Raw genomic sequence first — 27016 nt, forward strand, 5'->3', positions numbered from 1 at the left:
TGCAGAACGATGGGAATCTTTTAAGCAAATGTAATACTGACTAGGTTCTTTAATCAGGCGACAGCCCTAATATTAAGCACAGCTTTGCCTGGCCATATTAAGCAGAGCTGAAATTAACTTTCAAACAATTATTTTATTTATTTAAAATATTTCGTGGCCAGCTTTCTGGGCAGGAGCCCTTCCAAGGTGCCGTACAACAACAAAACGCATAATAAAAACAGATGCAGTATTGAAAATTATAAAAACTCAATAAAACCAGGAAGAACACAATAAAAACTGCAATAAAAGCAAATATTTCAGGGGAAGGCTAGAGTGAAATCGTGTTTTCAGGGCCTTCTTAAAAGCTTACAGTGATGCGGCCTGGGCCTGGCAGAACCATGACAGGAACTCACTCTAGAGGTATGGGGCCAGTGTGGAAAAGGCCCTGTCTCATGTGATGACCCAATTAATTGCTCTCACTGGTGGGCAAATGAGAAGAGCTTCTCTTGCTGATTTTAAAAGTGCAGGCAGGATGATATGGGAGAAAGCAATCATTCAAGTAATCTGGTCTCAACCCATTTAAGGTTTTAAAGTCAAACCAATACTTCAAATTCAGCTCAGAAACACACTGGTAACCAGTGCAGCTGGCTCAGTATAGGTGTTATGTGATTGAATTGAATCACCTGCACCAACTCTGGAGTTTCTGAACCGTCTTCAAAAGCAGACCCATGTACTGCGTATCAATGAGGTAATATTACAGATCTCAGGCAACTTTGGAAAGCTGGCATCCATGAAAGTTTAGACAATAATGATCAGACAGAGTCCTCAGCTTACTAAATTCTGCATTTCTCCACATTAGTTTTCATTTGTTTTTCTGAAATCCTTAAAGCCAAGAGCATCCCAAATGGACAAAGTTGAAAATCAATTGAAATTGGGAGAATGCACATTTTGTATTTTCTCTAGCAAATTTGTAAACAATAGGAATTCACCAAATTACTCCCCCACACACAAAAAGACGTTTCAGCTTCTATTAACTTATTATTTATTTATACATCACATTTCTATAGCTCTCCATAGCCGAATCTCTCTGAGTGGTTCATAAAAATTAAGACTCTAGACATCAGATCCCGCACAGCTGGTAACGATGGACGATGTGTCTTTAAAGCTATACGTGCTGTATTTTTAATGGCCTACTTTAGAGATTTGGCGAGAGCCTGACACGCTTTCCCCCAGCTCACTATGGCCGGGTATCTGTCTGCGTGTGGTCCGTCTGCTGAGGATCCAGCTGGATTCCGCCACTGTTTTGGCCTTTCGCAGCCTTTTCCTCCCTTGTTAAACAGACTCCGTCTCCCCTCCTGCTTCCCCTGCTTGAAGACCCTCCCCCTCGGGCCCCAACCCCTCCCCCTTTCTAACCCGCCCCGTCCAGGCCCCACTGCGCTCACTGCCCCGGCATCATGTCCCGCTCGGAGGAGGTAAACCGGCTCACGGAGAACGTCTACCGGGTGAGCTTGACTTTCCTAGCCTTCTTTTCATCCCTTCCCCGTTCTGTCTCTTTCTCCCTTCTTTCCTCCCATCTCTTTCAGCTTTCCCTAGATTTCCTTCCACTCCTCAATATGTCTCTCCCCTTGTGCTGTTTATTCCACCTTCTGTTCTCCCACCACCCCCGCTTCTCATCCATCAACCCCCCTTTTTTAATACGCTTTTTTCTCAACTTCTTTCCCTCCCTCCCTCGCTTGCTTCCGTTCTTCCTTTCCTTCGCCTCAATCCTACAATCCTGGCATACACACATTATACACCCCCCCCCATCACCTCCTCTTTTGCTTTCTGGCTGCTCTCACCCGCCTTTTGTTCACCTCCTAAAGATCTGGGGGGGGGAGGCGCGCGTTGAGCTCAGAGAAAAGAGAAGGGGTTTGTAGGGGGGGAGAGAGATAAGAGTGTTCCCACAAACCCCCTTCACCTGCTCCCTCTCTGTGCATCCCTAACCTTTGCATGGGTAGAAATTCCTTGATTTCAGTAGGCAACATACCATTTAATATCAAGATCTCCTAAATTCGCCCCCCCCCCCCGCTTAAAAGCACCCCCCCATATCAAAATGACGGGAATGGTGTGGATTAAAAAGGAAGTTTTGCTCCTCTTTTAGATCACTAAAAGATAACACTTTTAGATAACTAACATTCCATTGTTTGCGGGATTTACAAAGAGAAACGCAGCAACAGGCGTTTAAAGACATTTATTTATTTATTTGGGCCCTGCTGTTTATTAGACGCAAGTCTGCACTTTTGGGTGTGTAGCTGGAAAAACTTCGGGAAAAGTTCATCAAAGATTCTTGGTTCAGTTCCTTCCTTGGAAGAGGGACACTTAATTAACTAGAGATGGGTCTGGATTCCGGTTTGGGTTCCCTGCTTTGGATGAAATCTGTGGGTCGTCCTCTTGTCTGATTTGGTTCTGATGAAGCTGGAAGCTTTTGGAGGTGTGTGTGTGTCTGGTTTTGTATGTGTGTCTGGTTTTGGTGTGTGTGTTTTTCTCCTCTCCCCCCACCCCCCTTATGGAAATGAAGCAAATTCCATGCCAAATCTCGCCCTCAATGTACTTGGCCAGGAGATGAAGAGGGAAACTTAACCCTTTCTTTCCCCCCATCCTGACCCTGAAATGTGCAGAGGCCATTCCCTACACATCTTGACTCCAACTGGATGGGATATTCTGTTCCTTATCCGGAGGAAACACGCACATCAGCCAGGGTTCCTGTGCTCTGTGCTCTTTGCTGTCTTAGCTCAACAGAGACACATCTGACAGCTGTTAAAGCAGATGCTGAGAAGGGGGCCATCATTTTGTTGCGGTTGGGAAGGGGGGCTTAAGGGGAGACATGAACTGTCTTGAGTTCTGTGAAATCCAGGCTATGCTGGTAGATTTGACTTTGGATGTTTGTTATGTGCTGAGACATAAGCTTATACTCATCAGTGTATTATTATTATTAGTAGTAGTAGTAGTAGTAACATTTTTATCCTCCAAGGAGGTTGGGATGGTGTACAAGCTTCACAACAACCCTGTAAGGTAGGTTAGGCTGAAAGACAAGGAATGGCCCATTGGCTCAATGAGCTTGGGTCTCCCATGTCCTATTCCAGCAATCTAACCATTTCACCACACAGCTCTTTAAGGCATTTCCACAGATGCTGCTAAAATTTTCTAGTAGTAGTAGTAATTGCAATAATAATATTTTAGCGGACATAAGTGTTGCAAATTTGAAAAAAAGAAAACGGAAGAGAGATTTTTTGAAAACAGAATCTTTGCAGTCTGAGACAAAATAAACAAGCTGCCAGTAGAATCTTTACTTCAGCATTGCAGAAAAGTAGATAAATCAAAACAAGCTTTTATTACTATGTGTGAAAATGCATTTTTGTGTGCGGTGAAACGACGACGTAGATCTATGCATCCAGCAGAATGAGCCAAGAATGAGGTGGCAGAAAGGGTGGAACAGATCTAGATTGCTGTTTCATCTCACACTCTCTCACACACACACATATCGCACATAGTAATTAAAGTGTGTTTTGCTTTATCTGCTTTTCTGCAATGTTGAAGTAAGGATTCCATTTTGTTTATTTTCTTACAGACTGCAGGATTTTGATGCCATTTTTAAATGTTCTGCTGCATCCATTTTTTTTTTTAAAAAACCCACCTCTTTGCAGGTAGAAAGCAAGCATCATAAGAAATGCCTTTTTTCCTTCTGTGTTAGATTTTTACTGCCTTTCTTACATGATATAGTCCACTCTATCACCTCAGGACTCTACCACAGGGCTAGCACCAAGGGGCCGCATGGTTGGGTCCCTGCCAAGGCTTGCAGGTCTATGTTGGGCCGACCCCTGACCCTACATGCTGGCCGACTTCCCAGTTCCGGATGGAAAGTAATTGGTGGCACTGGAGCAGCTATACTCACTTTGTCAGAGCCCCAAACTGGGGAGCAGTGGAAGGAGGCGACACTGTGGAGGGCACAGAGACTGTATGGCTATGGGCCCACAAAACGTTGCAAGTGGCCACTTGGTTTTGCTGATGGCCTAGAGCAGAAAAATTCCCCCTCTTTCCCTTTACCGTGCTCTTCTTCCTGTTCTAGTCCATTTATCCAAACTCCCCCACCACATCCCAGCCTGTCCAGATACTCCTCCTTCGGCCTTCATTTCACATCCCAGGGGCACTTTTAATCCAGTCATCTCTCTGTTGTCCAGCTATACTTTCATTCCTTCACACCTTCTCCTTTGCCCCCTCAGGTATCCTTTCACCTACTCACATGATGTCTGAGCTGGTGTACTGTAAGAGGATGAGTTGGGAGGAATTCCACCCCCTCCGCATTACCCCCAGGTCATATCATGAGAGCCAGTGCAGTACAGTGGTTAGAGGGACTCGGGAGATCCGGGTTCTAGTCCCTACTCAGCCATGAACCTCACTTTGGGGCGGTCACTACTTCACAGGGTTGTTAAGAGAATAAAACGGAGAAGAGGAGGAGGACCATGTTAGCAACACTGAATTCTTTGTAGGAAGAAAAAAGTTGGGATATAAATGTAATAATAAATAAATCTCTCCCTTCTGTTCTGAGCTCATTAGGTAAGCTGCTGGTCCCTCAGACTTCCCCTTTTACCCTACCACAATGGCCGTTCTGACAGGGCTCTTTTCAGGATGACTAAATTAATGTATGTGAAGCCCTAGAAATGCAAATGCTAGGTACTATTGGTCTATCTAAATTTTATTTATTTATTATTGCATTTATATCCAGCCTTTTTTCCCTGCAAGGAACCCAAGGCAGCATACATAATCCTCCTCCTCTCCACTTTATTCTCACAACAACAACCCTGTGAGGTGGGTTAGCCTGAGAGTCTGTGACTGGCCCAAAGTCACCCAGTGGGTTCCCATGGCTGAGTGGAGACTAGAATCCAGATCTCCTGACTCCCAGTCTGACACTCTAGCCACTACACCACACTGGCTCTCAAATATTCTCTGAGATCCAATGTGGCATAGCGGTTAGCGTGCTAGACTGGGACTGAGGTAACCCTTTGTCCAAATCCCTGCTCACTTGCAATGTTTGCCAGGTGATGTTGGGCCAGTCACCATCTCTCAGCTTAATTTACCTCAGGGATGTTGTGAAGAAGAATTTATCGAGAGGTTAGGCAGGTGGGTGGGCTAAATATACTATCCTGAGTCCTTGGAGGAAGAGTGAATAAGAATGAAGCCAATAAAAAAATGCTTCAGTGTAGCTCCTTTATCTCCACCCACTTTTAGTTTCCTTATCTGTCTGTGTATTTATCCCCAGATACCCTCCATCTCATCCAACTCCTTGCTTGCCAGTTTTAATGTGATTTTAGATTGTAAGCCTCTGGGCAGGATACTTTGCTGTTTTATTTATACATACTGTACAGCACCAAGTACATTGTTTGTGCTATATAAATAAATATTATTATTAATAATAATCTCTCTCTCCCCTTCCTTGTATCTGCTTATATACCTTCTCAAATATGTCATTTGTGCTTTGCAGCTTCTCCATCTTGCCTTTCCATTTATCTCCCTACGTGTCACCCATCTTTCTTTCTCACTTTCCAGAGAGGTAGCAGTGTTGTTTTTGCAGCAAAAGCAACAAAGTGTCTTGTGACACCTTAAAGGTTAAGGGTGCAATCGTATGCGTGGTTAGACAGGAAAAAGCTCCTACAATTCCTAGCATTCTCCAGCCAGCCAACCAACCTGGCTGGGGAATGCTGGGAGTTATAGGTCTGTTTTCTGCCTAAACATGCATAGGGTTGCACTTTGAGAAAGTAAAAAGCTTGTTAGTTTTTGGAGTTGCCACAAGACTCTGTGTTGTAACTGATCTTCTATCTCCAGGTAATACAGAGAGAATTATGTCACTGAGGAAACAATAAAGCCAGAAGTTATGTGCTATTAATTCCTATTGATTTCATTGGGGGAGATAAGTGCATACATCAGTCTCCCTCAATGGATATTAAATTTTGTCTGGGTCATGCTTGGGGGAAAAAAATCTTGTTATTTATTTATTTATTCTCTTCTCCCTTGCAACCAGGCGATTCTGGACCAATTCAACCCCAGTCTAAGGAATTTTGTTACTATGGGGAAAAACTATCAAAAAGCACTCTCAGGTAATGGACTACCCCTGTCTGACCTTCAACCTCCAGCCAGGTCAGAGTTGGTATTTCTTTAAGGGGAAAGGTTCCTACAACATCTGTGTTGGGAATTCATTATTCAGTAGTCTGTTTCCTCCCTGCCCACTTTTGCAGGAGTTACGGTGGCTGCCAAGGGTTATTTTGATGCCTTAGTGAAACTCGGTGAGTTGGCCAGCGACAGCCAAGGATCCAAGGAGCTGGGTATGTGTCTTGATTTGATCTGTTGCCCATTTAGAAGTCAAGGACTTTTATTTCCTGCGACTGAACTCCCTTGAGAGATTTCTTGCATGCAAAGCAGTATTTGCAGAAAGGTGTCAGCAAGTTAAGAAGTTGTGGGCGAATCTTAACCACAATTGCACCACAAAGCACAGCATAGGGGTACAGAATCAGGTTGGAATTGCATGGAATTGGCTTAGTATATGGATACTGCCTATCCTGTAAGTAGCATCCGCATGAACTGTGTTCTCACTCAGATATATACACCATATCTGAGCCAGTGATGCTGGTATGAATAGCTTACCGGGTGCTCCGGGGCGGTGACCTCGTGTAATAATAACGCCTTTCAAAGTTATTGGGGCATCTTAGGATCCAGCCACATGAGAACAGCAACCCACAGCTTTGTTTATGTATGAATTGGGACGTTGAGCTGTCTACACATAAACAAAAGTGAGTGCTTATTGTTTGAAGGAAAGAACAACTTCAATGTTTCCTTTTTTCACTTCCTATTTCAACTAGGGTGATCATATGAAAAGGAGGACAGGACTCCTGTATCTTTAACAGAAATGGGAATTTCAGCAAGTGTTGTATGCATGCAGCACCTGGTGAAATTCCCTCTTTATCACAACAGTTAAAGCCGCAGGAGCGCTGCCCTCTTTTGTATCTGGTCACCCTAGTATAGCTCCTGCAGCTTTAAATGTTGTGATGAAGAGGGAATTTCATCAGGTCCTGCATGCATACAAATGACACCTGCTGAGATTCTTTTTTAATGCAACTTTTAAAGATATAGGAGCTCTGTCCTCCCTTTCATATGGTCACCCTAATTTCAACACCAGAACCCAAACATACTCCAAAATAAACAAGTATGCCCTTAAATCACAGCCCCATTGATTAAAACTCGCTGTCCCTATTAATCCATGCAACAGAATGAGGTAGTAAGAATCCTGTTTGATAGAACAGACTCCAGTGCCGAATGATTCACAGTGTAAAACAACTCCCTGCAAGTAAAAACAAAAAATGGTGATTCCCTGTTAAGCTGGTTTCTCATTATAGGGAGCTTTTGATGTAGGGGAGCCTTCAAAAACATCACCTGTCATCTGAAGTGGTATAGTCCTTTCTACTGCCTCATTCCACTGCATGTGTAAGCCAGGCATCCATCTATAGGGGTGAGAAACCAGCGTCCTTCGGCCTAATTTCAAAAGCACTCTGCAAGAACAGTCTGTTCTTTCCCCAGCGGCCCCCCTGGCCAGGGCGGGAGGAAGAAAGAGAGAAGGGAGTGGCAGAAAAAGAGAAGGGGAGCAATCAGAAAGAGAGAAAGAAAGATTGGCCCCACCCCCTTTTGCCTCTGGGTGGGGCCATGCTTTAGTGGTTTCCTCCATTAATTTCCATCTTGCAACCCTAAATGTACTGCAACTTTCAGACAGTTTTTAAAGCTGTAAAACGTTGGAAGTATAATACAAACAGTCTTTGCTGTCTAAATGGTTTGAGACCAGGTTGTTCGACGTGACTCTGCCCGTCCCTTAACAATGGTCATCGGAGGCCTTGCAGCGTGTCCCTTTGCCTCCAGAGACAATGCTTGGTTGGGACACCAGACAGGGCCGGTACTTTCTTTTGAGCGAGAGGTTCCTGTTTAGATGCACTCTGCATCCTCTCGCATAGATACACTCTCTCTGTGTGTATGGGGCAGAACGCGGCAGTTGCACATTGCATGCCTAGGCAGAAGCTGTAGAGTTGCACTCCCAAGTTGTGCAGAGAGTGGAAGGCCTTTTTTTTTCCATGTATGCATGTTGCTGGGATTTTGGTTCCAATTAAAAGCTGGTCTGGGTATCTTGGACCATTCCTGGGAAAGGAATTAACCAGAAAGGAGATTATCCTGGGACAGCCAAAGTCAAATGGGACAAAAGACCTTTTCATAAACCTGGGAATGCCCGAGATATATTAAGCCTTCTGTCACCTTGGCTTACAGGTGACACATTGTTCCAGATGGCTGAAGTGCACAGACAGATCCAAGTACAACTGGAGGAGACGGTGAGTATCTATATGTGATGAGGCCATCTAGCCTAGCTTCAGGCCTGCCTGGAGTAGTCCAGTGGGCCTGTTTAAAACGATAGCCTCTTCCCCTCCTCTCTGCTGCCTCAGGTTGGACCTGCAGGCCCACCTATCCTGGTATCCTGCCATGTCTTGCAGGCATTCTTGGGACGTCCAAGTCCTGGGAGGGAGGGAAGGAGGGAGGGGGTGGTGCTGATCTCCATCTCTCTGACTTCTCATCTTCTCCCTTCCTGCTTCTCTGTCACCTGGTCCCAGCTGAAGCTTTTCCACTCGGAGCTGTTGTCTCAGTTGGAACATAAACTGGAATTGGATATCAAGTACCTGATGGTGAGAGAAACATGAATCTGAACTTTGCAGTTTGTCTTGTCTGTTGCCATGTGTATCCATCCATCCTTCATTTTCTCCTCGTTCTCTTTTTGCAATATTCTATCCCAAAGCTTAATCTTCTGCTAGGGCTCAGTAAAGAATCTATCCGTACCCTATAATTTGTGAAAAAATAATAATAATGAAGGAAAGTACCTCTGAGCATGTGCAGAGTGCCTTTCCCTCACCACTGAACCATGCAGCTTGTCATCGCACTTAAAGTTTTGATGGCAATTAATGTGGGTTCCCGGAAGACGTGTGCCTCAGCAGCACCTGTTTTATTTAGAATTTAAGCACTGGTTCCATCTCAGTTTATCTCCATTTCCATTCCTTTTAGCTGGCCATTTGGGGGAGATACCAAATTTACCCACAATAAAGGGTGCCATTGAGGCAGGAATCACACGTGAGTATAGCAGTGAGGGACATAAGATGTTGCTGGTAAATTTATTCAGCTCGGGGTGGGTCGTGATGTGTCTTTTATCTTGTTTTTCCCTCACAACAATCCCTTGAAGAAGACGAGGCTGAGGGATAGTCAGTCCCTGTGAGAAAGCTGAGGAGACAGAGGCCTACACCTCTTCACAAAGCCCACTCTTCTCACTCCTCAGAATGGGCATGAAGGAATAGGAGTCTACCATCGGCACTGTTTCCATCAGGCCAAGATTTCCCTTCAAGGGAACCACACTTAGCATTTAGGCTGAGGCCAGCCAACGTACCTCAGGGAACCCAATAATTTGTTCGTTATGGCCATATTGATTTGAGAAGGGTCTGACCTGATACATTTTCCAACCCTCCTTCATACATACATCTGTCTCTCTACTTCTTCACGCAAAAGGATTGAAAAACTCAACTGCGGTTGAGGGAGCAGGTCTGTGTTTTTATGTAGAATGAGGCAAAGCGAGAACTTTGGAGGATCCTGGTCTTTCAAAGCTGATCTGGCCGTTCTGTCTGCTGCCCACCCCCTTTCTCCACCTGCCCTCGCCCCACATTTTAGGCCACCCTGAAGAAATACCAGGTTGAGCACCGTGCCAAAGCGGAGTCGATTGAAAAGTGTCAGGCGGAGCTGAAGAAACTGCGCAAGAAATGCCAGAACAGCAAAAACCCACAGAAATATGGGGACCGTGAAGTGCAGGTACGTTTGATGGGGGAAGGAGGGGAGGGTAGAGCGATGCCAGCCCCAGCCCCCATGAGGGGAAATGTTTCAGAAAACAATGGGAACATTACACACTCCCTCAGGGAATAGTGTCACGTCCTGCCCGAAACGGACGTGTGGAATTCCAGGACAGGCTATCTGGGCAGGAGATGGATCAGCCAGACTTTCCCTCTCTCTCTCTACAAGTCTGGTAAGCGTATTTATAAGATGTAAATATAAGATAACAGCTTTGTGCTGACTTGAACAAACGATCTGTCTAGCCCGGTAACTACCATCTGTCCAGGCTGGAAGTGGTTATTCAAATATAGAAACATTTTTTCCCAAGCCTTGTTATCCAGAATGCCAGGGATTGAATTTGCAATCTTGATTATATATATAAATTACCCTCCTCCATGGGGGTTAAAGAAAACGAGGGAAGCCTCCACTGGCATCAATGGTCCTGACCTAATCGGGACAGCGTGCATTTACACCAGAATAAAAAACATGCATTTACACTAGAATAAAAAACAAAGAGAGGAGTCAGCTACATGCTATGTAATTAACGTGGTGTTTGATCCTCACTGAGGATAGCATAAAACAATTTCCCCTAATCTGGTGCCCTCCAGATATGTTGGACTACAATTCCCATCACCCTAGCCTGAGGATGATTGGAGCTGTAGTCTAACACAGCTGGAAGGTGCCAGGTTGGGGAAAGCTTGCAAAGAGAGATGGCTAGGATATGTAAATGAGCCATCGCAGCTGAATCACCACAGAGTAAGTTTATATGTCAGCTAAAACACATCACTTTGTCATGGAGAGAGTTTGAATATTTGACTATGATCCCTAGACTTGAGTAACCATGTAATTGCATGAATGTGTGAACAAGCCTCAGATTGTATCATCTACTGCAATATATCCTTCAGCTGTTTGACAGGTAAAATATCTGTTTTCCTTAGGTAGGTACACAATATGAACCACCTTGTCAGCGTACACTGTATTTTTAAATTCTGAAAACGCGTAATATTTGGGAGCTGTCTTTGCATGACGCTAAACAGTCAATGGGACAGTAAATCAGTGTATCTGAATGCCAAAATGTGTAGGAAAATATATGTTTGGAAGTTCAGGTTTCTGACGTGTGTCAGTGGAGCGTGCTGGATCTGATAGAAACATCCTAGATCATGCCGCCTGCTCTCTGTTGTGCATGAGCAGCTACTGTCTCAGGCAGAGTAAATCAAAGTGAATCTGTTTTCTGATGAGAAAGGTGGCAATTACAGAGCTTCCCCCACCGCCAGGGTTCCCTTCCCAGTCCCGTGTGAGTCTGGAATTGCTGCCTGTTTTGTCCGGACGCCGTCTGGGTGTTGGGATTGGGGTCACTAAGAAGTTTATGTCTTTAAAGGGTTTAACATTCCTCGGCCATTTGGTGCCTGGAGAGGTAATCTCTGCAGAGGGGCAACCTGCAACAACACAGCGAGGAGTGCACGCACAGCCTGGGTCCGCCTGACCCGTGTGCAGACTTGGTTGCGCATATGGCCATAAATCCGCGCCAAGATAAATGCATACCCGCCTTTTGCACGGCACTCGTAAACACCGCGTTCAGAGCCCTGCGCAGCCACTCGTCCCACACACAGTGCACGTACGAGTGTGCGGCGCTGTGTTTGCACAACAGAAAAACTTGCGTGCAGAACCTTTAAAAAGTGTACAGGCCTAATAAGTCTGGCACCGTGAGAAGATGGGAGTCCTGTATATTTGGGACGCTAGGCAAATGAGTTACAACTCGCTTGCGTCCAAGCACAACAAGCTTGAGGCGTTAGATGAACCCATACAGACGTGCACACGCTGAACACAGACCATGCACACACACTGCTTCAGGTCTAATGCTCCTCCTCGCTCTCTGATTCACTTTGGTCTGATGCCCTGGCTCTGCTATTTACCATCCCTCCCCTAACCACCCCCCTCCTCCATCCTGTGAATCCCAGCAGCAACGCAGTTGGCTCTGGAAAGGCTCCTTTTGTCAATCTTGTTGCCGCGGTAACCATTACTTCAGGATCAAGGCCTGCACAGGCTAGATGCCACAAGGAGGGGGCCGAGGAGGAAGAGGGCACGGAGGTAACCCCTTCATCGCCTGGATCCGATGAGATTGCCCCTTGCCCCCTGGCATTGCAGCTTGGCGAGGGTGTAAAGAAATGGCTGGTCTTCATCGCTTAACGCAGATTAGTTACCTCAGAGCACTTTCCCTATCCTTTTGTACTCGCAATTGGGATGATTCAAGAGGGGTGAAAGAAGTGTGTGTGTGCGTGTGCGTGCATGCATGCATGTATGTGTGTCCCCTAGTCTTTCAGTGCTTGCCTATGGGGGATGGAACGCAGCAGTGGTGGGTGTGAGTATGTAACTGGACAGTAGAAATGATTCTGCACTAATTAATCCAAAACAGTGTGGCAAAGGATGCTAAAAACTCTGTCCAGGGGGCAGGGGGGCTTCCTGGATCCTTTTTGCTATGAGAATGAACAGGATCTTTAAATGCATTTGTGGACAAAACAAATTTCCCTGCACTTTTGCCCCTTAATGCATTTGAACACAAATACATTGTAATGCTAATATGTAGTCTTGTGGTCAAAATAGGTATCATCATCATCATCTCTTCCATTTCTATCCCACCCAATAGCCAAGGCTCTCTGGGCAGTTCACATCAATTCACACAAAAATAAGAAACTACAATATTATAAACATTATAATACAATATTATGATAAAATATAGTCTGGGAAAAATTGTACACAATTTAAAACAATTAAATAGCTAAAAACAGTTTCAGTACCCAGTTTCAATAACAGCTGTGTTCAAGACAGCTTACATAAGTGTCTTATCATATACCATTAAATGCTTGGGCACAGAAGGCAGTCTTAACCTGATGCCACAAAGATGACAGTGTTGGTGCCAGGTGGGCCTCAGTGGGGAGCATGTTCTGTAGCTGGGGGCCACCACTGAGAAGGCCTCCTCCCTTGTTGCCACCTTCCAAGCCTCCCTCGGAGGAGGGACTCTAAGGAAGCCCTCAGATGTTGATTGTAAACCAATTTTAATCAATGGGACAGTAAATCAGGGCTGACTTAAAAACTATTGCTTTCAGTGAGTCTGCTATAAGTATGAGTGAATCAGAATCCAACCCATTACCTTTTTGTGAGCCATGCCAACCTGCTAAGTTTCCAATGCTTTAAAGTGGGTGGGGTGGGTGGGGTCTGAACTGCCTCCCACCTGAGCCCTCCATGGCCAGATGACATCAGTGAGCATAGCCACACCCACTGATGTTATTGCCTTCCCTCACCCCCGGCATTTTTCCTTTCTTCATGCCAGTTGTGACGCATATCATCCCCATGGAGGCCGTGAGCGCAGCACAAAGCCGTTCAAGGGGCACCCACATCCCTGCTGTTATCTCTGGTCTGAGATTGGTGATAACAGTTGGGATTCTTCTAGTGGGCGGGGCTTGGAGGCCAAATCCGAGGAGGAACCCAAGGAGGCTCCAAGGCCTGGATGCAGAACTTCTGCAGGCCCACATAGAAAGAGTAAAAGCTCAAGCAGTAAACTGGGGCGAAATTATATTCAGTAAATATCCAAAACAGAATATAAAACCACAGAATATGGTTTTATAGATCAGATTTCAAGGAGTGGGGAAAAAGTTACCTGAAACAAAAATAAAAGCACCACATATTGAGAATGAAACCAAACCAAAAGGAGGGGAAGGTTTCAAAATGATGCTTGCAGTCATAGAACGTATGATTGTTCCAAAACATGCTTGGACATGTTGCATTCTTGGGGCATTAAGAGAGATGATAACAATGGCTGTATTAAGAGTACTGAGTAAAACACCTAAGGGATTTAAAGCTGAAAGATACTTACTTGGGAGTCTGCACCATTTTACACAGAGGGACTTTCTTTGGGATAAACATGCAGAGGATGGTTATTAGGGCCAAACGAGACATGAGGCCATTCATGCAGTTAGCAAGTATGTGAATTTTAAAGAAGTAAATAGGCCTGGATTGGGACCCTTGGGGGATGAGAGCTGAGGAGCTTTATACCTTTGTCGTCTTTAGTGGTCCCAATCTGGGTTGCAACCCCTGTACTTTCTATATATATTTTTAAAAGGTTCATGCATTTAGCAATTGTGTGAATGGTGCCACATCTCGCTTGGCCCTTAATGTTCTTACTTTTTGGCTGTAGATTTTGCTACTCTAATTAAACAATTTAGAGACTAAATGACAGCTATTTATTTATATTTCATCATTATTATACCATCTTTCATGGTGTTCAGAATTCCATGGCGATGTACGATCTAGTAAATCACAACATAAGATATTATTATCATCATCATCATCTCTTTCTCGCTCATGGCGGTTTTTCTAGACGGACATGACGGGCATTGCCAAGTCATGCTGTCTTTTAGAGATTCAGGAATTTCCTGACAACTGAGCATGTTTTAAGTAATGATTGCTTTCTGGATGTTGATGTATTTTGGAAGGCCCAGTTTCTGAAGGTTCTTTGATGTGATGCTGGTGACTGATGTAACTAACGGAATTAATGTTGTTGTTGTAAGTCAAAAAAGAACCAAGTTAAAATGCCTGGGAAACGAAAACAATGTAGTCCAGTGCCTGGAAAGTTTGCAACATGGGCACCAGGTGAGCCTCTATAGCAAGGATGTGGGACTGTGTTGGGTGTGTGGGTGTGTGTCTGATGACCTTTCCTCCAGCCCTCTATGGGCTGAATGATGTCAGAGGGCGTGGCCACGCTCCTTGACATCCTCAGGACTCCAGCTAAAGTGCCAGCTAGAGTATTTCCACTTGGCGCTTCAACTGGGGAGTCAGCTTCATTTATCCTTCGCTTTCCCTGAAGTGAAAGCTTCTGCAAGTGCGCAGCCACCTTTCGGTCTCCGTCTCTTTCCCCACACAGGGAATGAGAAGCAGGAGCAAAGTGCCCTTGCAGGAGCTCCTGCAAGCGCCGGCTGAGTGTACAGCCAGCTTGCTTCTCCTCCTCCTCCCCCATTCACCGTGTTGAAGAGTGATGGAGTATACATTTATTACATTCAGTTAATGCAAAATGTGCTGCATACTGTATGATGTAGGAGAGACTGAATTCTGTACAGGCCTGTCTGTGAAGTGGTTGGGTGTCAGATTAGAACAAGATGACTCCCTTCCTCCCTCCCCCCCCGGTTTTCATGATAGTTCTGGATGTTTTTGCTTCCCCTGCCTTAGTACGTGGAGATCATGAGCACCAAACAGAGTGAACTGGATCGGTTTGTGGCGGAAGGCTACAAGGCAGCTCTGACGGAAGAGAGGCGCCGGTACTCCTTTCTGGTGGATCGTCAGTGTGCCGTCTCCAAGCACTTCAGCAACTATCACACTAAGGTGAGCTGCCTCCAGCCCACAGCAGAAAAAGGGAGCAGAAACCCCTGCATATCTCTCTCTCTCTCTCTAACATGTGATTTGGGTGTACACACCCCTTGCCCTTCCATTGACAGGAGAAGGAAACCGGAAAGGCTCTGTGCATTCCTTGATTCTGTGACTGTGCCACCCAAGTACAGAATTTGGTATAGGCAGAGGAATTTATCCTTCTGAGAATCTCTCAACCTATGCAGTGTAGTGTTTCTAGAACTGGAGAAATATGGGTTCAGAGCCTTAAAAAAATTGGGAAGATGAGAACTATGGACACTTTTTTGGGCTCCTAGGAAGAAAAGTGGGATATAAATGCGGTGAACAGAACAATTTTCAAGTAAGGGCCAAACTAGGTGTGAAGTTAATTGTGTAAGGGCCAAACTTATACACACACCCCAAATACCAGTACTGTAGCTTAAAGCTTTTACTGCCAGTAACTAAGTCTTTGGAGAGGAATTTCAGTCTTTTCGAATGGGGGGACATGTACAAAATCAGGGAAGCCACGAAAGAGTTGGTGGTTGGAGGATTGGCACCCCATGTGGGCCGTGGGCCGAGTCTCTGCAACCCTGAACTAGGAGCACTGCAAATTATTGGAGGGGAAATTTTTCCTCCCCTGCTGCAGCCCTGAGGAAAATCCCTCCATATTTGCTTGTGGGAGGGGGGAATAACCCATCGACGCTGTGGGGGGATTTCTGCTGAATGCAAGTACCGGCTTAAGAAGAGGAGCGCGGTAGGGGAGGAAAGGGTTAAATTGATTTCCACTCCACTCTGGATGTGATCCCGATCATTATCCTTGCCCTGCCCCAGCTGATGCTATTTGCATATTTAAAAGCTTGTGTGTTAAAAGGCAAAGGCCAATTTAACATCATGTCCGGTTTAGCCCTCGGTTTCTGGTCCTTGTGGGCGTAAAGGCAGGCTTGAAATTGTGTGGCTGAGGGAACGTATTTACACATGTGGTGGGAATGTAAATATGTGCAAAAGTTGTGGAAGATGGTGTTTTCAGAGATTGAAGAAATTGTTGGAATGAAAATAGAAGAAACACCAAGGGTTGCATTACTCTCACTACATGAAGATTTCAAAGGTAGTAAAGAAATTAAGGAATTGATAACGAATTTGCTGACTGCAGCAAGGTTGATTGTAGCTAGGAACTGGAAGATTCAAGGGGAATACTCTATTGAAGAGTGGTATAAAGAAGTATGGGAGATTGCTATTAATGATAAATTGACATGTAATATTAAAATGAGAAGAGGTATAACAAAAACGAACGATTTTGAGGGAATCTGGAAACAGTTCCTAGTATTTGTGTTGTCTAAGGGAAGTGGGAAACCACCAGCTGAAGAAACTATGAGTTTTTGGAAAGAGGAATAAGGTCCCGAGGGGGAGGGTGCACTTTTAGATTAAGTTTGATTATGTTAATAGGCTAAGCGAAAATATGAGATTTTAATGTATCGCAATATTATTGTATTAGGTTGTTTTTCTTTAATTGTATGTATTATGTTTATAAATAAATAAATAAATAAATAAAGCTGCCATTAGCATGGCAGGAGGGAGTGGAATCAGGGGGTGAGGAGCAGGGCTTAGCACAACCTCCCAACCACTCGGAGTAGGAGACTGTTGCTAATTGACAGAGGTTGATGGATTTAAACGCATGCAAAATTGCGTGTGTCCATTGCCAAGCTCAAGAGGAAGGAGGCGGAAGCCGGTTAAACAAAATCAACCAAAACAAACACGTGGAGCATTTTTCTCTTTCCTTTAACTACCTGCAGGTGCGGGAGTTGCTGGCAGCCAAGTTGCCCATCTGGCAGACGTCGTGCACCCAACCCACCCGCTTACCTGAACGGGCGCTGGCCCTGGTCAAGCTCACAGCCAATAACCCGTCTGGTGGGGCTCCCATACCAGCCCCGGACTCCCTTGCCAGCTCCAAGGTCCTGGAAGAGCTGTCAGAGCTCGGACCAAACCATGTGAGTCTCTGCCTGGGGAGGGCTGGTGAACGGACTGTGTTATTCTTGAGGCCTGATCTCTCCAGGGCCCAATCAAAGTAGATCCTTTGCATAACCAAGATGAAACTAGGCCACAGTTTATTGATAGAAAATGAATGCAGAATAAAAAATACAAAGCTCACGCCTATCTTCAGCTGACAAAGCCAGCAACGTCCTTGCAGCTGGCGTATGCCGAGGCCCCGATCAACAGCATATTAGAGATCATTCCTAGAACCGAAACTTCTCCACGTTGGTTATGCACATTCCCCCATGGAGCGAAGCCAAATTGGTTAGGCCTCAGCCCGATTCTAGTACATGCCCAAATCATCGCAGGCAGGGTAATGATTTATCCCTATGACTAAGGGATCCCAGCATTCCAGTACGGGGTGGGGGGATCCCTCTTAATCTCCCTAGCAAGATAGAACAGTAAAGCAAACAAAGGAAATTAGGCAGCTGCGTAACTGTTGACATGAGGATTGCACCCTTATCAGTGTCAGACGGCTAGCAATTATTAGCATGCGCATTGGAACCTGATTGCTTGATAGCCATTTCTCTCTATAAGAAGCCTGCAGAAGCTGGCCTGCTGTAAGAAACAGGAAAACTGCCCGTGATAGAGGCCTTTATACATTTAATCAACAGCATATAGGACACTTGTGGAAGTTCAACATCTGACTTGACTCCTCACCATTTCTTCTGGAGTCACACAGACCTCTCACCTTCCGCTTCCCACTTTAATGTAACTAAGAATGTAGCGCCTGAATTTGCTTTGCTTTCCCCCCTCCTCCTCCCTCCCAATCCCCTTTCCTTTTGTGTCATGCTTTTTAGTTTGTAAGCCTGTAGGCAGGGATTGTCAAGAAATATTTTTGTAAGCCGCCGTGAGAGCCTTTTTTGGCTGGATGGGGGGATAAAAATAATGACACCTTTTAGCGGAGTTCCAATTTCCCAAGCCAGGCAATACATCCAAATCATAGTTCCCTCGTGACACTCAGCCAAGAACAATGAGGGATCCTCCGGAACTTGACTCCGCCTGAAGGTAATGCAGTCTCTATACAGGAAAAGATGGGCCAATGGGATGGTTCTGCATACATCCCCATATGATGTCTGATCTGTTCCTTGCTGTCTCTCTCTCCGCTCCATAACTCCCCTTGCCTATCCTCCACAGCGCGCCTCCATCCAGGAGGTGACCCCTCTGCCAAATGGTGACTCGCACCGTGGCAGGGGATCCCGGGACTTGGGCCACCTGCCAGTCAGCGAGCCCATCACCATCACCTCAGGCCTGCCACCTACACAAACCACTCAGACCCCTCCGCAGACCAAGACTGCCGACAGCTATTCCTGTACCCTGCCGATGCCTCGCAAGATGTCCATGGAGACCCGCCTGGCAACGCTGGGTGAGTATCTCATGTGGCGGGGCCGGCGTCAAGGGTCGTCATGGTCAGGCACTTGCTGGGGGGCCGTGCTGCAGCAGGGCCCCACTGACAAGAGCCCCTGGGACTGGCTCCTCCTCTTCACCCTTGCAACCTGCTTGCTCACTTGTCTCATGCTCTGGCCCTCACAACAGTGGTGAAGACAAGAAGGAGCAGGAGATGCCACGGCCTGCTGGCGTGGTGGCAGTGATGAGAAAGAAAATGACAAGCAATAGCAGCTAGTGACAAAGTAGGCTTCCTGAGGGAGGGGGCCGTTGAAGGTGTCCTGCCTATGGGCCCTCCAAAACCTGCAGCTGTCACTGCATCTGTGGCTCCTAACCTGCAATCCATTTCGGGGTCCTTCTTTGTTCAGCCAGCACCTGCCAAATATAGGGGTAAGCAGAATGGGAGAGTTTCCTTCTGTAAACGTTCCAAGCATCCAGTCTAGCCTTCCTCAACCTGGGGTGCTCCAGATGTGTTGGACTGCATCTCCCAGAATGCCCCAGCCAGCTGGCTGGGGCATTCTGGGAGATGCAGTCCAACACATCTGGAGCGCCCCAGGTTGAGGAAGGCTGGTCTAGTCGGTCATTTTCTTCTTAAATTCTGGTCAGAAATCCAGATTTTGGAATATCAGAAAAGAACCGATTGTGTGAGCTATTAGCCTTCTTTTTTAAAAAATAATAATAATACGGGGCAATTCCGCCATTTTGGAACTGTTTAGGCTGGGTGAAGAGATGCAGAATTTAAAGACCACAGAGAGTCTAGTGGCACCTTAAAGACTAACACATTTTGGGCACAAGCCTAGCAAGTTTAGACAGAAAAAAGTCCTACAACTCCCAGCTTCCCCCAGCCAGCATGGCTAGCTGGGGGATACTGGGAGTTATAGGATTTTTTTCTGTCTAAACTTGCATAGGTTTGCGCCCTTATTCTGGCATAATCTTTAGTCGCTACTGTCTACTTGATCAGCTGCACTAAGTATTAACCTCAGATTGGCAGATCTATATGAATTCTTCATACATCTGATGAAGTGGACAGTGTCCATGGATGCTTATGCCAGAATAAATGTGTTAGTCTTTAAAGTGCCACAAGATGCTGGTGTTTTTCCTGCAGCAGACCAACACAGCTCCCTCGCTGAAAATTTTAAAGAGAAATAGCAAGAGCTTTATATGGTGAGGCGCCACGGAACAGTTTCTGCAGTAAAAACAAAACAACCAAAGAAGCTATTGTTTTAAAAGTTTAGCTGTTCCATTTTCCCTGGGGAAAACTCCAAAAATGTTCCTCCAGATCCAACCCAAATACTACTGAGCCAATTTCTGATCTGGAAGTTGTGCCATAGATATGGAATCACAAAATCCACGGCAGAATCCGTAAGCAATTCAAATGTGTGTGTTTTTTTAAAAAAACACACCACACACAGCCTAAATCACATTCATAGAATACACTAACTCAGAGGTCCCCGATGTCGCACCCATGGGCACCATGGTGCCCACAGAGGCCTCCAGTGGTGCCCATGAAACTCTTGCCTCTCTGCCCACTTACAAAATTGGTTTCAGCAAACTTTGGATAATGTTTGGGTAGTCGTCTTTCTCTTCTTTCCTAGGCTGGCTTTTTCTCTCCTCCCGCATAAACACACCATCTCTTTAGCTGACTTTTTACTAACTAGCCCCCCTTAGCAGCCAGTGGCCTGGTTCAGACAACACACTAAACCCTGCTGCTTAACCACAAAATGGTTAACGGAATGCATTGACCTTAATGCATTCCATTAACCACTTTGTGGTTAAGCAGCATGGTTTAGCGTGTTGTCTGAACCAGGCCACTATGTGGCTAGCCACACCCACCACGAGAGCCATCTTGCGGTAGTGCCCGCAGCAATTTCTCAAATTCCCAAATGTGCCCGTGGGTCCAAAAAGGTTGGGGACCCCTGCACTAACCCCTCTTTAGGGTCGTACGCTAGAGTCGATTTTGCCCCAAACAGAAAGCCGGGGGAGAGAAAAATGAGGCCCCCATGAGAGATGCTCATCATTTTTCTGCACTGAGCCTCAACTCTGCTCCTTTACCCCTACAGTGGAGAACAAGACCCTTCCCCGCATCAGTCCTCTTTCGGTCCTGCCTCCACGTTCCGAACGCCGGAGGGTCCAGGCGATCTTCTCGCATGCGGCAGGCGAGAACAGCACCCTTCTTAACTTCCAAGAGGGGGACATGATCCTTCTATTGGTGACCGAGGCGCGGGACGGCTGGCATTACGGGGAAAATGAGATGACTAAAATGTGAGTGAGACCCTCCCCACCCTTTCTGCCCCAAACAAGCCCGGCTGCAATTCCAGTTTCCTGTTCCCAAGGTGTAGAACTCGGCTTGCCCCAACCCCCAGGGCGATTGACCCTTACCTGCCTGGATCCAACTCACTTATGAGGTTCATGAGGATCAGATGTGGGGATCCTGTTGCCACCTGAACCCAGAAAGAGAGACCTGGGAGTTTGGGAAGGAACTGTAGCTGTGCTTTGCATGCAGAAGGTCCCAGGTTCAATCCCAGACATCTCCAGTGAAAGGACCACAAGTGCTGTCCGTGGCCTTGGAGAGCCACTCTTGGTCACAGTAAGCAGTACTGGGCTAGATAGACCAATGGACTCAGTGCAAAGCAGTGTCCCCACACTGAATCCAGCAAGCCCAAAGCCACTAGCATGGTCTACTTCCTTGCACAAGGATCCAGGTATCCTAACTGAGAAAAGTCTGGGTTAGGCTGTACTTCATTTGCGAAGAGCAGCTGGCTCCTGGCTCTCTGGGCTTGGGCTACTTTTTCTGCCACTCCTTGCCCTTAACTAGGGATGTTGTGGATTTTGAAGAAGCCACTCCGCCTGCATTTCGTGGATTGTCAGTTGCCTTTCATTCCATTGTCCGCTCATAAACTGAGATTTTTTTTCCAATTTCCCAAATTTGTGCAAATTCTAATTTATGCAACTTTGCATTTGCGTAAATACACAACCCCACCCCCGCAAAATGCACACACACCCACCCCCATGCACATTTTCATGGTTTAGGCTATAGGGGAAATGCTCGTTTTCAGCCGGTGGTTTTTTAAAAAATAATTTTAAATATTTTTCTGTGATGAAATTTGTGTAAAACTTTAGAAAGTTAAAATATATGGTCCTCCGGTCCACAGAATCTGTGTGACTTGGGTGGGGGGGAACTGGTCTGCTGCAGAATCCACAGGTCAGATTCATAGAAATTCAAACTCCTTTGATTCTGTTGCAGATTTCTCTGACTTCCGTATTCTTAATACTAGTCCTCCATGACCCTCACCTGAAACTAGGAAAGAATGCTAAGTGGCTGTGCGCCCCTTTCCCTTTCCTGTTCTAAAAGTCTGTTTCCCCCTCCCCTTTCCTTCCCCCTTTACAGGAAAGGCTGGTTTCCTTTCTCCTACACCCGGCCCTTCCCCCTAGCTGAGGGAGCTGACAAACCATTCAGCAGGTAAGGCAGGACAGTTTGAGCCTTTGGGACAATCTTAATCTTCTCCAGTGGCTAATTTCTTCCCATTAGACCACTGGTCACTCTAAAGTTATGCTTCTTCATCTTTTGTCTAACCTATTGAACCTGCATGAAGACCTTCTAAGCAATTGTGTATAGCTCCAAAATCGCATATAGTGTGTAATTGGAAATCTCCAAAGCAACCAACTGAAGAGTAGTGGGTGGATACAGTTTGGGAGACTATGGCCAGATCTACACCAAGCAGGACATAGCACTGTGAAAGCGGTATATGGAATGTGTCAATGGGCCCCAACAGTTGTCAGTGCACTTCGATACCGCTGTAAAGCAGTAGTGTGGCTCCTGTCTTTTGTATACTGCTTTCATGCTGCTTTCATAGTGCAATGTCTTGCTTGGTGTAGATTGGGCCTATAACTGTGTATAAACTTACTCTGCAAATGCAGCAAGCAGTCTTAACTTTAAGAAAGATATACGGCACCACGGTTTCCATTTATTTCCTGTGGTGAAGCTCTTCAAACCTTTGATCAAACTCCAACAAAATATATTGCCCATATTTCTTATGACAAATACCCACAAAATAACACACACTCGCGCACCTTCCTTCTATATGCTGTATAAATTGTGTTTTTACACTTCCACTAGGTATCGAGTTCCTACTTAGGCCGTTTTGCTGTAGATATTCCATAAGTGCATCTGTTAATAGACTTGGGCCTCATCTACACCAAGCAGAATATTTCACAATGAAAGTGGCATATAAAAGGCAGGAGCCACACCAAGCAGGATATAGTGGTATGAAAGTGGTATATCACTTGTGTCAATGGGCCCCAACAGTTGTCAGTGCACTTCAATACGGCTATAAAGCAGTAGTGTGGCTTGTGCCTTTTGTATACCACTTTCATAGTGCAATATCCTGCTTGGTGTAGATGAGGCCTAAGAATTATAATAAGTGAATTCCTTGGTTTCTTTAGTGCTCTGGATTTATTAGTAGGTACTTCTTCATTAGTTATTTATGTATTGGTAGGTACCTCTTTTTGTTGCCTTTATTTTGGTAACTTTTTTTAAAAAAATCATTTCATGATTAAAAAAGGAAGAGATGAATCCCCAACAGCTGTCTCAGGGGAACTGCTGTTGCTTTTACTCCGCCTTTCCCAGCCGGGCAGCCTCGAGGTGTCTTGCGTTAGGACAGCTGTCATTCCCAGCAAACAAGTGTTCCCCTTTTCCTTCTCGCTGGCAGTTTCCCACTTAGCAAGATGAACAGCAGCAGCACAGGAAATTTGGACCGAGCTGGGTCTCCACTGACTGGCCCCGAGGCAGGGGACGCTGCACGCTACGGACCATCACCTCGCGCCCTTGCGTCCCGCCAACGGCCGTACAGCATGCTAAACCCCGACCTGTCACAGGTGAGTTTGGGGAGTGGTGTGTACAAGTAAAAGCGAGAGGGGAAAGGAAGGAAGAGCCTCCCCAAATACTTTGGATGTGGAAGTCCGCAAAGCTCAAATTCTTTCAAGTTCTCTGAGTTCTGCCATGAAGCTCGGTCTGACTTGTGTCTGAAACAGATTGCAAGATCGGGTTTTTTTCCCCTTTTGTATGTAAATTTTGAATTACTTGGGTACGCATTCAAAAGTATGCAATTTTCTTCCATTGACTGAAGCATGTGCACGCTTTTAAAAAGGATGCGTTTTTCATGCATATTTTTCTAGTATATGCAGTTTTCAAATGCATTTCTCTCTCTCCTTCAACCACCCCCGGTGACAGCATTGCAAACTTGGGAATGCACAAGCTCTGATTGCAATTTGCACTCACAATGAGGTTTGGGAGGTGCGAACAGAATAAATACCGGTCATAAACGAACTGAAACAAATTTCTCATGCACCCCTACCAAATACTACTACTGTGTTTCTCTGCTGTCATCTAGTGGTCAAAGGCCACCAAGCACCATTTCTTAACTGAAATGGATCCTATTCAGTGCAAATTTTCTTCCCAGCTTTTACAATTCCACGGATGGAAGATTTTCTGATGTCCTGGGTTTCTGAGTTGGTGGGCATTTTGCATGAATAGAAAGGATTATTTAATATTTAAACTTCTCTCTTGCCTTCCTTTTCAGCTAGCAAATGAGTTTGGGAGCCCAACTGCCTCTCCTTCGAGGTAAGAACCTCCTGCATAATTGTGCTTTAGAAGTTCCCCAGGACTGACACCCACCGGGTGCCTTCCAGCTCCATGTCTCTGGCCTGATCCACACTTGCTGAAGAGTGAGGTGGTAGAATGGGTTGCACCACTACACATTGTGGGTGGAGAAGTCACAGAGATGATTGCGTACATTAGAAACTGCAGGCAAAATACTGGGCTCAACCCTTTTGTCCCGAATGTGCTGGTTTTATATTTTCGGGTTGGTTTTATTGGCTTCAGACTAGATTAATGCAATGCACTCTCTGTTGGGCTACCTCTGGAGATAGTTGGGTAGAAAATGCATCTGCTGGCCGGGATGGGCAAGTTGGCACATACTACTCCAGTAATAAATCAACTACGTTGGCTCCTGGTCTGCTTCTGGGCTCAATTCAGAGTGTTGGTTTTAACCAATAATTATTTGGTCCCAGAATACCTGAAGGACCATGTGGAATTTAACACCCTGCCCAAGTGTTGAAGTCCACAGAGGATAACTTCCTAAGGGTGCTCTCTTATGCTGAGATGTGGTGGGTGGCTACCAGGAGACATGCGTTCCCTGTGCTGGCATCCAAGGTTTGGAATTCACTCCCCACAAAGGATCGCCTGGTACCGCCTGTTCTATTTGGAGATCCTTTGAGGCTTGCAGGTGAAGCTAGTAGTAAGTTCAAGCCAGGAATGCAGATCAAGGCGATGATGATGACGACGACGATGACCCTGGATAGGTCCGAGTGGGTCCTACTGGCTGGAACTCTCTCTTGCTGGGACAATAGTAGGAAGATGTTGTCTCAGCAAGGAGCTAAAGCCAACTAAAGCCTTACGTAGACTGACAAGACCTGTAGTCTTGTCAAACTACATAAGGATCTTCCCCATCCTGGAGGAGCTGACTGGATTGTTAATCACCCGATTCCAAAGCCTGAGATTTCTGCAAGGTTGGAGAGATGGAGGTTCTGCCAGGGACACATCCTCTGAGCCAGAGGACAGTGGCAGGACTGAGTTCTCTGGCCCTGAAGATGGCATTGACTGTCCCATCCCCAAGGAAGTAGCCCGTGCCTCAGCCTCATCAGAATCCTCTGATGCACACTGCAAGACCCAAGGGCTGGGGGCTGTGACACCATCTTTACTATCTAGATGGCAGGCAAAGCTTTTAAAAGTCCGTTTTATTGGTGTTTTTACTACTAGGTGTTCCATGTTTGTTTCAAGTGTTACGTGATTTTTTTAAAATTCTATTTGTGTATTAATTTGTTAGCTGCTCCAGGAATTCCGCTGAATTGACGGGCGAGGTACAAAATTTGAATAAATATAATATGGGGGAGCATTAAAAAATGTGGTATGTAGTCTGAAGTGGTGCCGTCCATTCTGCCACCTCATTGCCTTTTCAGTCCTGCCCTGTGTTGACCTCTTTCTACAGCCAGGGTGAGGGGAATTGCAGGGGGCCTTTTCCCTCCACCCTGCAGGCCTCACTGGAAGGAGGCAGACAATACTTTTTTAAAAAAGAATAAAAATAGCCAGTTTCCTCCCAAGATTTGGTAGCAAACCGTTCCATAGTACTCCATGCTAGGTATGGAGGCTAAAACGGACACATTTTAACTTGCAAGCAAGCTGAATTTGTCCATTTTAGTGCTCCGTAGCTGCTATGGAGGGCCATTTTGTTTTGCTTTGTTTTTTAAAAAAATGTTTCGGGGAGAAGTGGGGGCAGCAGCAGCAGGCCATGTGTTTCCCACCCCTGATCAGCAGACTTGGAATAACAGGTCTTTCCACATGACTTCAGAAAGCATTGCTAAGATCTGGGCCTCCTTCCTGCTGTGCTGACACTCTCCTTGTCTCCCACTTCTCCTTTCCCACTGCAGGACCAACCCATTTGCTCACATCAAGCTGAAACGTACAGTGACCAACGACCGCTCAGCCCCGCTCATCCAGTGAGAGGTGCAGTGATTGGCGGAGACAGACCACTGCCCCCGCCTCTTCTGCTCTTGCCCCCACCAAGTGGCCTTTCCCCACCTAACAAAGCGTTTCTGGCTGAAGTGTCGGCACCAGCGGCCAGGCCTGACTCCTCATCACCGCCCCCCTCTTGTGGCCAGTGAGAGTGTTGCAGCTCCTCAGGCTTGGACCATGTGGCATGGCATACAACAGAGATGCCACCTGGTGCAGTTTTACTCAGTGGCAGCAATTCCTGTAAGGGGAAACAAACAGCCGAAGAATAGGAAAAGCAGGAGGGAGCTTGGGTGGAGGTGATGGAGGCAGAGGTGTAACAGTTGGATGAACAGAAGCCGAAGAAAGATACTGGATGTGGGATGGGAGGTCAGACGGAAGAAGGAGAAAACTAGGGTGGATAAGGAGGGTTCAGAGTCACTTCTACACATTGCAGGATTTCTACCCTGAAGGCCCTTGGATGCAGTTGACGTTCCTCAGAACTCCGTGGCAAAGCTGTCACTGATTTGATCCTATCAGGGTTGCACCCCCATACTTTGAAGTAAGCCCCCATCATTTCTGTGGTATGAATTCCCAAGTAAGGTATTTAAGACCAGCCTGAAAGTAAGGTGTGCTTAAATCCCATTGGGATCAATAAGTTCTGAGGGTCACTGATTTCGGTCTTAAATTTATATTTAAGAACTTTTCAGGAGGGACCACAGCTCAGTAGTGGGGCACCTACCTTGCGTACAGAAAGTCCCCAGTTCAATT

The 27016-nt window shown here is 46.0% G+C and overlaps 1 protein-coding gene across 1 annotated transcript; it reads left to right on the plus strand.

The window, feature by feature from the left end:
- Positions 1–1407: 1407 nt before the first annotated feature.
- Positions 1408–26452, plus strand: LOC134406932 (brain-specific angiogenesis inhibitor 1-associated protein 2-like). Its single transcript, XM_063138611.1, has 14 exons — positions 1408–1481; positions 6035–6110; positions 6249–6335; positions 8317–8378; positions 8655–8726; positions 9754–9891; positions 15130–15282; positions 17076–17270; positions 18451–18679; positions 20760–20961; positions 22088–22159; positions 23409–23574; positions 24279–24319; positions 26185–26452. The coding sequence occupies exons 1-14, from the start codon at positions 1434–1436 to the stop codon at positions 26255–26257; spliced, it is 1614 nt and encodes a 537-aa protein (XP_062994681.1). The 5' UTR covers positions 1408–1433; the 3' UTR covers positions 26258–26452.
- Positions 26453–27016: the final 564 nt, after the last annotated feature.

Source organism: Elgaria multicarinata, chromosome 11, assembly GCF_023053635.1.
Source record: "Elgaria multicarinata webbii isolate HBS135686 ecotype San Diego chromosome 11, rElgMul1.1.pri, whole genome shotgun sequence".
In the NCBI taxonomy this organism is placed as follows: Eukaryota; Metazoa; Chordata; class Lepidosauria; order Squamata; family Anguidae; genus Elgaria; species Elgaria multicarinata.